We start from the raw sequence: 12,606 nt of genomic DNA, 5'->3' as shown, positions 1-12,606 counted from the left end.
AGAATATAAAGGAAAGTTTTGCAGCAGAATGGGCTACATGGCTCGTGCATGGTTTGTGCTCTGCCATTTAACCTTTCTGTGTGTTGAGACATTGAAGGTTGTTACTCTTGATACTGTCCTGACAACCGAGGCTCTGTCTGAATTCTTGTGAGGGGCATTCGAAATGGAAAAAAGGGGTTTTGGGGTTGACAGAAGACTAGTGAGTGGAACAGACACCACATACCAATGGCAGAGTGTTGAGCATGTGCAGAGTTCAAAATACCTGTTCCAAAAAGCAACCATGTTTCAGTGAAGACCCCAATTCTTCAATTAGCTTGCATCTGTCAATATTCCCCACCCCCACCTTTTTCCGGGGGGGGGGGGGGGGGGGGGGGGGGGTGTTACCTTACATTCTTTATCAGTGACGTGCCTGTGGATGTGTGAGATGTGTGATGCAATGCGTTTGGTTTGGAATGATTTGTTCTATACCTGTGGTCTGAAACTGAAAGGACAACAGTAGCAAAAGAATCAAAGCAATGTTTGTGTTTGCTTGAAGTAATTTTGTTTCTGAAGTCTGACTTGCATGCTGTTGTGAGCCTGTGCATTGAATATTTTTGAGTGGTACCTGCTTACATCGTCTTTTATTGAGTGAATATTTGTACCACGTTTGCCTTTCTTTTCATCAAGTGTTATGACAGTTGATTTCTGCAATTGTTGTCGTGATGCCTGTTGAATACCATTACTTTTCTAGGACCATGCTTGAAACTGTCTCTTTCCATCATCAATACTTTGTTTGAAATCAGGGTGTGTCAAGCTCATTGAAGCTGTGGATCAAGTAAAGGAGTTGATTGGATACTTCAGACTGTATAGGGTTGAACAGAATTACGTAGCTAGAATGAAGTTGTGTAGGTCAGTACAGGACCCTTGCAATATTTTCACAAATATAATTGCATTTACCAGTATTTAAAGTGTTGTATTTTTGTATGTGGCCAATTTTTGTTTTGTTGGTCATCTCTCAAAATGTCTCATGCATTGTTTATATGTTGGAAGATGAAGAATGCCTGTTTGATATGCCTGGATTTGCTGGTGTCTGGCTGTTTCGTTCCAGTATCTTTCTATCTCAACAATCCTGTATCAAGTGATGTATTCAAATTTGTGGAGATGTGTAGGTGACGGGCAGAGTTCAGAACTGGTCTAGAACAGTTGGGTTTTGAAAAGAGTGGCTCGATATTATTTGTTCGTCATGCAAGCAGGTGCTGTGTGACAGAGTGTTAGATTTGAAATCTAGTTTTTATAAAATGGTTTCTCAGTTCTAATTGAACAATTTTTCTTATATATACATCTGTACTTGATGTCAAGCGGTCGTGTCAGAATAGTATTTCGTGACATGACTCACTAGAATGATTAATCTGTTTTTGCTTTGTTTTTTTATGCCTCCTCCACGGAGTGTTGCCGGAGGCATTATTTAAATTATTTTCTTGTTGATAAGAGCTCAAATTTATATATCAAGATTGAAACAAATAGCGTATTTTCAATTTATCCCAAGGTGATATCGGTGGATTTTTTGTTTTTTGTTTTGGTGTACCATATTTTGAGGAATGCCGTGTGTCAAGGAAAAGTTTGTGCTTGTTCATTTATTCACTTTGATTTGAGAGGATTGACCACTACTACTAGTGACATCAGTTGACTATCCATGCCTAGGCAGTGCTGCCAAGATAACGCACAGCTAGGACTCAAGAAAGGTGTGTGAAAAATACCTGAAGTTATTTTTTTCCACATTGATTCAGTTTGGTTAAATTATATCCAGATACTGTTCTTGTGAGAGGTTGTTGTATTTTTTTATTTTTTTTAAAGGGGATATTGAATAAGTGTTTATCCTGTGCATGTATTTCTGTTTTAAATACATTTATAACCAAGATGTATCACTCTGACATATATACCCATGTCCTTGCTGTCATATGTTTGTAAGGTTTGCTGTATTTTTTTTCTTTTCTTTTTTTTTTTTTCTGTGTATGTGCCTCAAGTGCGACATGTCTCTGTTTTCGTGTTTTCATTTTTTAGCATCTGCTGCTGTACAGGACACTATATTTACAGGTATTCTGTAGTGTAGAGTTCGGATTAAAAATTCTCTGCACAAATCTTATACCATACACTTTTTTCGGGGTACAAATTCTAGCGTGTATATGAGAGTAAATGCTTTTTGCAGACAAGCAGTATGTGTATATTCATAGGTCATGATTACGCTCTTGCAACTACTGAATGAAGAAAAAAATGATGAAGTACAATAAAGGATAAGACACCTTGTACAGCCAGTGTCATTACATTCGTATGTGCTTTCTTTTGACTCCTACAGTATATTTTATGTGTGGTGTGTGTGTGTGAATGGGCTTAACCCTTTGAGGACGGACTGATTTTACTACAACACTCATTTACCATAGACACCTGCCCGAGTATGCTCGAGACTTGTCTCCAACGAGTTAATGACAGGGTGCCAAGTCCATAGTTTGTCTTGCCCCTCACCCAGGGTCAAAAGAGACCCGTTGGCGGTGGTGGCAAAGTTCAGTGGTGAACAGTAGCCATTGTATCCAGCCAAGAAAAACTTGCCGGGTGACCAGAGATGAAAGTGAAGATGGTATCAAGTTCCGAAACCCAAAGTAGTTGTACAATGTACACTGTATATACACGTAACTACAATACAGCGAATTGGATGAACACCAATTGCAGGCTTTTTTGGATCAAGTACATGCATATTGCAGAGAATAAAATTTAGTTTGCAATGGGCCTGTTTGTACTTGCTGGGCATGCCCTCCACTGTATATTGAGATTGCAGACTGCAATACTGAAAATACATAGTAACGATAGGAGTCTTCTAAATACACTGTCTGTTACACAGTTACACTCCTGGCGCAGAAAGGCGGGACCTAGATTTACAGTGATTTTCATATACCTCGGTGACCAAAGGTTAAAATTTGGACTTCTTTGAACAGGGTTCCTGCACCTTTTACAAAAATAAATCCAGAACTATGCCATGACTTTTCCAGGCCTGGAAAAAGATTTTAAAATTTTTGACTTTTCCAGGTTTTTCATGACTGCAGGAACCCTATTTGAACCTTGGTGAAGTAAATGCATTGTAATCTTTACTTCCATGATAAGTATGTTTACGTGATGAAAACTGCACCAAAGGTGTAAAACAGACTTGTTATAAAGTCTGTACATGTAGTTTACAAATTCATTAATTGTAGGGTAACTTCTGTACAGCCACAGAGAAAAGAGAGAGAGAGAGAGAGAGGAAAAAAAAACAACTTAAAATTAATGTTGCAGATTGCAATGTGAGAAATTCTAGGTTGGTAGGTTGTATTTAGCCGTGTCCCCCCCCCCCCCCCCACCAAGTTATGTATAGTTATCTTTCATGGTGTCCCAGATAAGTTGAAACATGTCATCCAATCAACCATTCATGTCTAATAACTCTACACACACATTCAGCCTCTTTTATGTGGAAGTGGGACTATGTGTAGGAGGCAAGCTGTCTCTCAAGATTTTTATTGCATGGATAAGTAGTTAGATTGCATGAATCTCTTGCTGTTTGTTTGGATGTCTATGTGCATGTGTGTGTCTGGTTTGTAAGTCTCTTTACTTATCCTTGTATGATGCACCAGGTAATCCATTATGATTTGCGCCTCTTAGTTATTGCCATAAGTAAGTGTTCATTGCAACTCGTCTGTTGAGAATGAGAAGGGCGTTAAGTTGTCTTGAACACTATGGCCCGAATTCACGAAGGTGGTACAAATGAAACCATGGTTTAAACCATGGACAAACACCATGGAGCGCCAAGTGCCGCACTGAATATTTCGTTACGAAATCAGTCATTTCATCGATAAAATGATTATTTTGTAACAAAATGACAACATTTTGTAACTAAATGAACATTTCGTCCACGAAATGATAATTTTGTTAACGAAATGGTCATTTTGCCGACGAAATGACCAATTTCGTAACGCAATATTCCGTGCGACACTTGGCGCTCCATGGTTTTTGTCCATGGTTTAAACCATGGTTTCATTTGTACCACCTTTGTGAATTCGGGCCTATGGGTTTAGTGGTAACTTTAATAGTGCCCTTATCATTCTCAACTATATCATAATAGTGATAACAATAACACTACACACAAGACAACCCTTTCAAACTGTACAATGTACAGCACAAATAAAAATCATTTTTGTGAATACATGAGACTGTAATAAGGAAGCTTCTTCTGAGACTGAAAATTTGCTTTTGGTATGAATGATCAAATTCCAAATTTTAATTTAATGAAAATAGAGATATAAAAACAGGTATATACATATACAGCTGTAGGTCACACACAACAACAATGTCGAATTGATGTACTGCACACTCTGTGGAAACTAAATATATGGCAGATACATTTTCTTTGGCCAACTAGACCACACAAAGATTTCTCATATGCACATTTATACATAATGTTTAATTTATTCATTACAATCATTGATTGTGATTACAGTAGGCTGAAAGACTGGAGGAGTTGTATTGAAAATCAGAATTTAAAAAACAAAACAAAACAATCAAGGTAATTCAGCATGAACTGAGTACCTACGCAAGTATTTACAATATAGATATGTGTGACTACGATATGGTACTACATGTATCACAAATTCAACACTTCACTGTTTTGTATACACAATATACAGCAATCTCACAAACAAACCTAAGGGGATGTTTTAACAGCGAGTATAGCTCCATAGAGCAAATGGACGGACTATTCTTCTTGGCACCCTCTTCCCAGCTGTTTTGAGGTGCATTGGACGCTTTTCTTTCTTTCTAGCGAGGCTTGTCAATCATGGGCTGCGTGTCAGGTGACCACAGCTCTCTGTACTGTGTCCTGTGCATTCACTGACCACAACTGACCGGCATACAGCAGTGAGACAAGACGAAATCTTGTCAAAAAATTACTGCAACAGACAACAAGACAGCAAGGTCAGATTACAATTAGACAAAGTTGTAAAAACTTCACCAGAAGCAATTTTGTGTAACCAACTAGACGATAAGAATACATCTTTGTCCACGTTTCATCTACCCAAGGCACATGAAATTTGTTCTTTGCTCTGCAATAATTCCAGTCTATTACTCGAAACTACAAGTACTGTGTATATCAGAATGCATGTGCACCCACACGGCACACAAACTTTTTACATGTAACAAGCAGCTCACCACCTGTGAAATGGTTTATTAATTTATTAAATTATCATTACCATTAAATCATTCAATCAAATTACTTTGAGCATTGAGACATATCAGTACATCCTTGCACTTTTTGCATATTGTATTCTCCCTAACTCACATGATGTAGCCCACAAAGCTTTTGTGCCTTTTTTTTTTTTTATTTGAAAAAAAATCGTAATTTCATGGTTTACCTAGAATACAGTAAAAAGGTAGATCAAGTAGTACTATCATCAACTCTTATAGTCTAAACTGTTCATTTCTTAAATCCCTCTTTACATGTACCGGTATATGACTACATATACAACAGTCAAAGAGTTATAAGTCATGAAGGCACTCAACACTTTAGATCTGGTACCGGTACTTGCTGGTACCGGTACCAGATCTGGATCTGGTACCGGTACTTGTTGTTTATTCACGTGTAATTCAGCAAAGAAGAAAATAGGCTCCATGATTTTGACAGCTTCTGTTTCAATGAATACAAAAACCTCTGTTCATAATGATCTGGAATAATAATTTTGTTGACTGAATCTGTGATTACAACATCTTGCCCCTGCTGCATAAAACTCATGAGCAGAGAAAAACTAAGGTTAACTTTGAACAGAATCTTACTGGTGTCACTTCAATGGCAGTATCTTACCACCCTGAGTTTACAGTTCTTATCACAGTTTTTCTCAGGTTAAGCGTTTTATGCAACAGGCCCTTGACATGATCTGAGCTGTTAAGATGGTAGCATAGCTGTTGCTATGATACCGCTGTTGAGGTCACACTTTATACAGCAGTTACCACACAATGTGGTCTACATTGCCAGTCTTTATTTCTTGAGCTTGGGTTGCCTCAAGCTATTATACACAGAGCTACTCCTTGAAGGGTAAAGGCGAAGCAACCTTCTCCTTGTGACGCTCTCTCAAGGAGCTCTTCGACCCTCCCACATCATCCTCCGATCCGCCCACCGCTCCGCCTTTCTGCAGCGACCCTGTTGACCCCCCAAGGGCAGCCTTCCTCTCTTCGGGTGTCCAGTTCGGAACTGTGGTCTTGAGCACATCCAGAGTGGAACCTGAGTTCTCCGAGGACGGGCCTGATGTGGTGGCCTGGTCGCTGCTTTGCAGGACGTTGTTGGGGAAGCTGGGGTCTCTGAAGACGGCGATGCCCTGGTCGGCCATGTTCCAGGCATCTCTGTCGCTGCTGTTGTCCCGCATTGTGACCAGAATTTCATCCAGATGAAGGTCCTTAGCTTTCAGACTGGAAAGAGACAAACAACCGCATAATTCTTTTACTGGATATTCCATTTCAAAAGATGTTTATCTACTTATATGAAATTGAGGATTAGCTTCAAAATGAGCTACAGCCTGGGCTCTGCCAACACTCTTTAAAAGTGCCACGATGCTTGTGCAGACCTCACTTTTCTATTCCATCCAGGCACAGAAAATAACACCTGAATCAGGTCAATCATCTCCACACACATCTAGCTCATTCCTATTTTAGTTGTCCCATCCTGACCATGATAGAGAATTTTGCATTTTTCTACCCCCTCACTCAATCACCTCTTACTGAAGCAGTGAAAATAAAGCACCCACAAATATACATGCACAGAAAAACACAAATTTCATTTGGACCTTTTTGAACAGTTTGTTTTTGAAAGATTTACTTGCTATCAAAATGCTCTTTTATACCATCCCTGCTAAATATTCCAGCTTTCTAATACAATAGATGTGCAATGACATCTCAATTTCAGCCACACATTCTTGGGGAGGGCAAACACAAAATGGGCACTAGTTTCCCCTAGTAATCCAGAGAGCTTGCTTTAACCCTAACTAGGCCGGGGGGGGGGGGAGGCCTCCGAGGCCCCCCCCCTCGACGTTCCACATGATGTATCGCTAACGCGAAAAGCTATCGCCGCGACGTTTCATGACTTTTTTTCTGTCGAGTCTCCCACATCTTTTGACACCAAATTTGCGATGCCCGGGCGCATGGTTCCGACGTTTCGCATAAATATGTACGGGCATGTCAGACCAAAAATTGCTCAAAAACGTGAATTTGTGTACAATTTCAATGGAAACTGTGCTTACAGTCAAATTTCATAAAAGCATGATTATTTTGGGGTTTTATTGATTAAAATCAATTAATAACATATTTTCTTGTTCGGAACAATGTCGCGGACAAGTCTCATAAAAAAAAAAAAAATTAAAAAACATAAAGTTGAAAAACAAAGAAATACATAAGAAATTCAAAAAAACAATAAAATACTTAAGAAATTTTTTCGGATGGCTCTAATTTTTTGCTCTTATATTTGCTTAGGACACTAAAAAGAATATTTACACAAAAAATGTGCTCATTTTGAGCTTTAGTGATTTATACCAAATTGTCTGATTTCATGCATCATTATGCATAAATTAGCATAATTTAGCATAAATGATAATCTTTTTAAAATCTAACTTCATAGTACTTTAGATTACATCATAGGCAATGTGTGTGTCAATTTTCGTCACGATCGTGCGGTCGACGGCCGAGATCTGGAGGGGGGCCTGGGAGGCCCCCCCCCCCCCGGCTCTATGATCTACCTAAATAGCCCGGCCTAGTTAGGGTTAACATTGTACTGAAACTATGAAGTTGTGCTTTGATAATTTTTGATGCTCTAATACTGCTTCACATTCTGACACACAATAATTTGGTATATCAAATATAGAAATCCAATAAACAAGACATTGTCATCATAATATCATTTCAAGGATATCAACACAATATGCTCTCACACACTTGGAATTCACAGCAAAATATTCCAAGAGTGCGAAAGATATATCATTTCACAGTACGAATATTTTATTCTTGAATGGTTCCTGGAAACCAGACAATACTTTCAGGAAAAAAGTAAAATGTTGATAATTTGCCCCAAACTTACGCCAAATCCCTCTCCTCGGTAGCAGACATGATGATCTTGGCAACGACCTTCTGCAGCGTGGGTTCCTTGGTCTGCACAAACTGGGTCAGGCTGGTAGTGAGACTATCCTCCTCCAGCAGTCTGCTACATGCCTGGTTCAAGTGCAACAAAACCATCACAACTGTTCTTATAAACTCACAAACTATTATGAGTTCAAATTCAAAATGGAACACATCGGAGAGCAATCATACCCTAAGCCTTAAAGTGCCCATGAACTTTGTTATTATTCACCAAGCTTCTTCATTGCCATTTGATTAATTTCCAGTCAAAACTTGACTATGGTAGACAAGCTGGACAATCTGTTATCATTCATGTCACACAAAAACATACATAACTATGCCCAAACACATACAAACACAAAGGCAAGCTCATGTGGAAAGGACAGAAATATGTGAGAACAGCACAGCTGATACCATCATTAGCACTTCTTCATTTGATTTTCTTTCAGTCCATGATCAACAAATCAGCCAATGCTGATATCTTTCATGTTCATGGCAAGGTCAATTCCTTGAAATGAGATGAATTAAATTGCACACTGCGGATTTACATAGACACAAAATTCCGTCAGTCACAAATCTTTCTGACTACTGTAAAACCAGAAATGTTCATGTGCAATCTAATTTTGTGAATTTCACGAGAGCCAAAATTCATGAAAAATGTGCATAAAATTTCTTGTCTTCACTGATATGGACTGAATGTCGGTGGCGATTTGCAAAATTTCATGCCGTAAACAAGGCTGTTGGCTCCAATTTGCAAAAATTTCATGCCGCGAACATATCTTGCTATACAGAAGTCCTTTGTTAAAAATGCAACCAACTGGTGCAGATCTGAGAAAGCAACAAACTTAACATCACAGCATCATGTCATATGTATGTCATTGTCTGAACTATTCCTACCTCAGTGTTTTCAGCAAAGTAGAGGAGAATCTTTCCGGCCAGCAAGTAGATACCTGCGTCCAGTGAGTTACTAGTGATGTCCAGTAGATTGGGCAGCAGGTCATCCTGAGAAGATGAAGGTGAGTAAACAAAATAGAAATCAAAATATGCCTATGTCCTCAACTCTCTTTTTTGTTCAGATTAAAGCAAGAATTAGTGTTGTTAAGGGTTTCAGGTCAATTATACACAATCAAAAAATTTGAAAAAAAAAGATTATTTAAGATAAAATTGTTGTTTAGAGTAAATTTCTGAATTCATAAGGATGCAAAATTGTTTTGTTTTTTTATTCTTTATAAATGACCATTTATTTGTTTGGAAATAAGAGTAAAAAGTAACTTATTGTATACTTATTGATAAAAATCCTTGTTATACTAATAAGGCGATAAGGAACAGTTCCAACCATAATACTGTCTTTGTCATGTTTTCTTTCTCGATTCTCTTTTCTTCTTCATTGTTCATTCAAAGTGCCTGCATATGAGACTAACCTGTTCAAGAATGACATCTGAACTCTCAATGGCCATCAGCTCCAGAGTCTGGAGAGCCAGTCTCAGAGTCTCATTGTCTTGGCTGGTGCAGAGGGAGACCAGAGCCGCAGCTGAGGGATTCAAAATCAAAATAATTGTAATGTTACAGAAAATACTGCAAAGTTCAAAACAATTCATTTTAGCATGAGTTTGAACTAATATTAAAATGAACCAAACTTTTAAGATATTAGAATGTTAAATGACATAAAATTTAGCTATTACAAAAAAAGGATTCCAAAGACCACCTCTTTCCAATGAAACAAGAAGAAAATTATTAATAGTCATAACAACCAGCAACAAATAATGAGTTATCTCTATTCTGTCTTCCCTTGAGCTGATGTCTCTATTAATTGCCCTAGCTGACAACAGCATTTGTTATTCTTTCATATTGGGCTCCAAATCTTTTTTGATTCCACCCCTAAATCTCACATGGAGTCAGCATGCTAGCCATCTGAGTCCTGATGTCTGCGCTGAAAGCCAGGTCCAGGTAGATCCCGGCCACATAGCGCCGTGTCACATCCGATCCCGTCTTGGCCGCGTGCGCGAGGTCCTCCAGCCCGCGGTCGGCGATCACGGCGTGCTTGTTCTCCTCCGAGTCGGAGACGATGTAGGAGAGGGCTGTGATGGCCTCCTGGACCAGCCGAGGGTTGCGGGAGTGGAGGAGAGTGGTGAGGGTTGCCACACCCCCATTCTCTACAAATTGATCCTGTCAGAAAAAAGAAGTTTCATATCAATTTTTGAGATTTCCTCGTATCTGTACTCCTGCAGTTTTATATATAGGTTGTTTGTGTAATGTATTCAAATTCTACATATTCTTTGTTCACAAAAGATTGCCCTAACAATCACAAAGATTGCCTAACAATCACAAAGCTTGCCAGATGCTTGCCCTGTCTACTAAAAACTGATGAATACTATGTGAATTCCTGCAAAATAAACTTAACTGGAGGGAGCAGGTGATTAAAATGATTTGCTACTAGGCTGTACGAAAAGAACCATCTATGAATTTTGATACATAACATTATACAGGGATATCAGTTGAGAAAGAGGATGTCACTGAAAAATATGACCTGAAATACATCTAAATGAAGTGACTTTGGACACAAAAGGGCCTGAATTCATACTTTTGCATGAAAACCGGCATCCCTGATTACAGAAACAGTCTTTGGTTCTTAGGTACGTAACGTCATAAATCCACTATGACCACGCACTCAATGATTTCAGTTCTTTCCAAATATCAGTTCATATGAAAAGTCACTCAAATAATCATTAGCCATTACACATACTGGCATGAGCGTATTATTACACTGCATCCAGCTTTCATTTAGACCTAGCCCCACATGCAGTGTTTCACGTCAAAAGTAGAAAACCAGAGGCCAGCTAGCTCTTGTCGGTCAAGCCTGGCCTGTTGGCCGCCATGATCCTAACCTGGATTGCTGGAACAATCAGAAGTTCAGCGAGAGCCTCAGTGGCATACTCCTGGATGGCTTCATCTGTGGACAGGCCAAGTGAGATGAGTACCTCCAGACTGCAATAAATGAGTCAATCAAACATTAGTCCTCTGATGCAGATAACGTTAGGTCACTTAAACCTTTGCTCTTTCCTTGTAGTCATGTGGATGGAAAAAAAATGCAATATACTTTTTATATCACGGTTAAGGCAACAAAGTTGCGAACAGGCCAAAAACGTCACAATTAGTTATTTCTAAATCTCACTTTTGCAAGGTGGTATAATGAAGAATGAACTGGACTTGACTTTTACCAACCACTTGATAAAAAATGTATACAACAATTGACTACATGAATTGTTTTGAACAAAATTTAGCCTGTTTCTGCAAATTAACATTCACTTTAAAAAACAATACAGAAAAGTGTGGAACAGCTGCACAATACAATGTGTTCACATCACAATGATGCCACACTGAAGCTCAATAGAGCAATGATTGCGAAGCTAAAAAAACCCCCACAAGGCACTTCATCCTATTTGCCTGTAGTAATATGGGGGGGGGGGGGGGAGGGGCGGTTTCCTGATTGCATGCTTCTAAGCATTCAACACTTCCTCTGATAGCAGTAACATAAAAACATAAAAAATCAAATGTAATAATCTAAGTGAGTTGACATTTTGATAGCTGTTGACAATTGGCATAATTCATATGGGGACATATAGATGTCACTATAAACAATAATCAACGGAGGGATATATCTTGAAATATATTTCATCTAGTGTATTTCTTCATTAGTAAATAATCAAAACATGCATGATGCTAAGTACTTCTACACTGAAATAAAACAGGGCCATAGATGTTCACAGGGAGTTGAGTGATATCTTACCCTCCTTCAGCCACAATCCTAAACTTGCTGTCGTCTCCTGCAGTGGCTAATGTTGCCAACTCAAAGGCTGCCTGGCGTTGCTCCTTAAGTCTAGGAAACAAGGGAAACAACATAATTATTTACAACCTATTTTAAAATTCATAAACATAACACACACATGGAATTAAAAAAGTAAAAGAGCCTTTCCTAGTTGTTCACAGTAATGTGTACTAAACATATGATATATATCGAGTATGACCATACCTTCAAAAGCAAAATTTAAATTGTGCCTTCTGATGACTTTATTTGATGAACACTGTTATGTCACAATACATCATCTAGCAAGTGATAACCCCAAACACAGGCCCTCATAGGATTTGTTTTTGCCTTTGTATTTTTTCTTTTAAAGTTTGATGTACATCAGAGTGATTACTTGTCATGTGTAATACAGAATTTGATTTGTAGTGTCACATGGATTGTATTGCACTAACTTCGTCTGCAACATTTAATCCTTGTCATCCTGAGACATGAAGATATTTTGAGCGCTCACAGGAATGAGAAGCAGATTTCAGGAGCACTTCTACCTTTTACACTTGTATCACATGGCATAATTAAAAAAAATATATATTATTATTATTTTTTAAATAGATTTGTCATGCACCATCCCTGAAGGTGTTATCTCACTGTCC

At 38.5% G+C, this 12,606-nt stretch overlaps 1 protein-coding gene across 1 annotated transcript in view; it reads right to left on the bottom strand.

Moving 5' to 3' along the window:
* Positions 1–4,253: 4,253 nt before the first annotated feature.
* The window catches only part of LOC140244776 (uncharacterized), a 43,045-nt gene continuing 34,692 nt past the window's right edge, over positions 4,254–12,606 (bottom strand). The window contains exons 7-13 of the mRNA XM_072324398.1: positions 11,939–12,028; positions 11,037–11,136; positions 10,041–10,317; positions 9,573–9,682; positions 9,049–9,153; positions 8,114–8,244; positions 4,254–6,456 (exon numbers count right to left, since the gene is read on the bottom strand). Of these exons, the coding sequence (XP_072180499.1) occupies positions 6,072–6,456; positions 8,114–8,244; positions 9,049–9,153; positions 9,573–9,682; positions 10,041–10,317; positions 11,037–11,136; positions 11,939–12,028 (1,198 nt within the window). The 3' untranslated portion in view covers positions 4,254–6,071. The remainder of the gene's footprint in view (positions 6,457–8,113; positions 8,245–9,048; positions 9,154–9,572; positions 9,683–10,040; positions 10,318–11,036; positions 11,137–11,938; positions 12,029–12,606) is intronic.

The sequence above is a fragment of the Diadema setosum genome, chromosome 2, assembly GCF_964275005.1.
Source record: "Diadema setosum chromosome 2, eeDiaSeto1, whole genome shotgun sequence".
Classification (NCBI taxonomy): Eukaryota; Metazoa; Echinodermata; class Echinoidea; order Diadematoida; family Diadematidae; genus Diadema; species Diadema setosum.
This window is presented reverse-complemented; position numbering and strand designations above follow the sequence as displayed.